The 1520-nt window shown below is 64.9% G+C and overlaps 1 protein-coding gene across 1 annotated transcript in view; it reads left to right on the forward strand.

The window, feature by feature from the left end:
* The window catches only part of LOC106723118, a 7508-nt gene extending 7279 nt beyond the window's left edge, over positions 1-229 (forward strand). The window contains exon 6 of the mRNA XM_025194127.1: positions 176-229. Coding sequence (XP_025049912.1) covers positions 176-229 — 54 coding nt within the window. The remainder of the gene's footprint in view (positions 1-175) is intronic.
* The last annotated feature ends 1291 nt before the right edge of the window (positions 230-1520 follow it).

Here is a 1520-nt window from a genome sequence, read left to right on the forward strand (position 1 = left end):
GAGTCCAGAGCCTTGGATGGTGGCAGCGGGACCCCCAGGCTAGCGGGTGTGCTCCAGGGAAGGGGTCGGCCGGACGGGAGGCACCCCAGGGAGGCACTCGGAGCCTGGAAGGTGGTCGGGCGCAGGGAGGTGGGCGGCTCAACGCAGGAGCGCCCCCTACTGGCTCGCCACACAGCCCCTGGGACAAGACGCACGCCCAGGCTGCCACAACCCCGGGTCTCTCGGCTGAGTGGTGCGTGACTGGGAAACCCCACTGCTGTTCCCCTGCAGGAGCCAAGGAAGGTGTGTGTCCTTCCACACAGCCTGGCACGAGGAGCGGGCTTTCTTCCCCTGCAGACGTACCTGAGAACCCGCCAAGGAGGAGGCAGCAGGGAGAGGCAGGACACAGGTGAGCCAGAGCCAGAGATACACACACCCCTGGCAAGGCAGCTCAAGGGCCAGAGCTGGGCACTGCCTGAACTGCCCAGGGATGCCCAGGCTGCGCCTGGTACTCTCTTGGTGGGGGCCTCACCCTGTCCCCCACTTCTCTCTGCAGGGTCGTGCCCCTCAAGACAACACACCAAAGATCCTGAATCTCCCCCATGCTGAGCAGGAACAGCAGCTGCATGGCCTCCCCCAAGGGCATCCCTGTCTAACACTGGCCTCGTCTTTGTGGAACTGGCTCTCAGGAACTTTTGACCCCAGTGCTGGGACACACGCGGGTGCAGGACAGGGGAGCATTGGCCTCGGGACTCTGGAGCCCCCCCAGGCTCTCACATGAACAGGCCGGTAGCAAGTGCTTGTCCCGGGGTGCTCGTCATACTCCCTCGTGACCGCTCAGCCCTGGTCGGTCTCCTACAGCCTCCTCCTGGACTCTCAGACCCCTCCGCAGCCCCTTCTCCAGGCTCCTGGACCCTCTGGCCCGGCTTAGCCCTTTCCTGGGCACCAGCCCTTGAGCAGGCTGAAAATACAACAAAGCCGGTAAATCCCCGTCCCACTCCGCCAGGGGCCTTCCCTGTGCGCCCTGCCCCACAGAGGTGTCATACAAGTGCCAGGTCCTCCTGGAGCCCTGCTGCCCTGAGCTGCTTGCCCTGGGGCTGCCAGGGACAGACGGCTGCCCCGCTCAGGCTTAACAGCTCCAGCCAGGGCCCTCGTTCCCCCGTGACACTCATTAGCCCTTGCACCACCTGCAAGCACCTCGCAGGCTGCCAGCACCCTTCAAGGAGTGGGCAAAGCCCAGTACCCCATGACAGTGTGTGTATACATGTGTCTACCATGCACAGCCCCGTGTCCAGCTCCCATCCCGTCTCTGCGGTTGCCCCGTGCAGAGGCCATGGCGAGGCCAGCCCTTGCCCGCATTCACGTCAGCCAGGGCATTGAACACTATGGTGCCATCACCCCAGTACCCCCAAAATATCACCTGACCCAGGCACAGTGGGGGTCACTGCTGGGGTGCGGCTGGGATCTACCCAGGGCCTGTCCTGGGTTGCGGGGGCCTGGCCTGGAGCTCAGGCGGAGGGGGCAGGCACCTGGTGCCAGCT

The sequence above is a fragment of the Alligator sinensis genome, unplaced genomic scaffold (genome assembly GCF_000455745.1).
Source record: "Alligator sinensis unplaced genomic scaffold, ASM45574v1 scaffold1531_1, whole genome shotgun sequence".
Lineage (NCBI taxonomy): Eukaryota > Metazoa > Chordata > Crocodylia > Alligatoridae > Alligator > Alligator sinensis.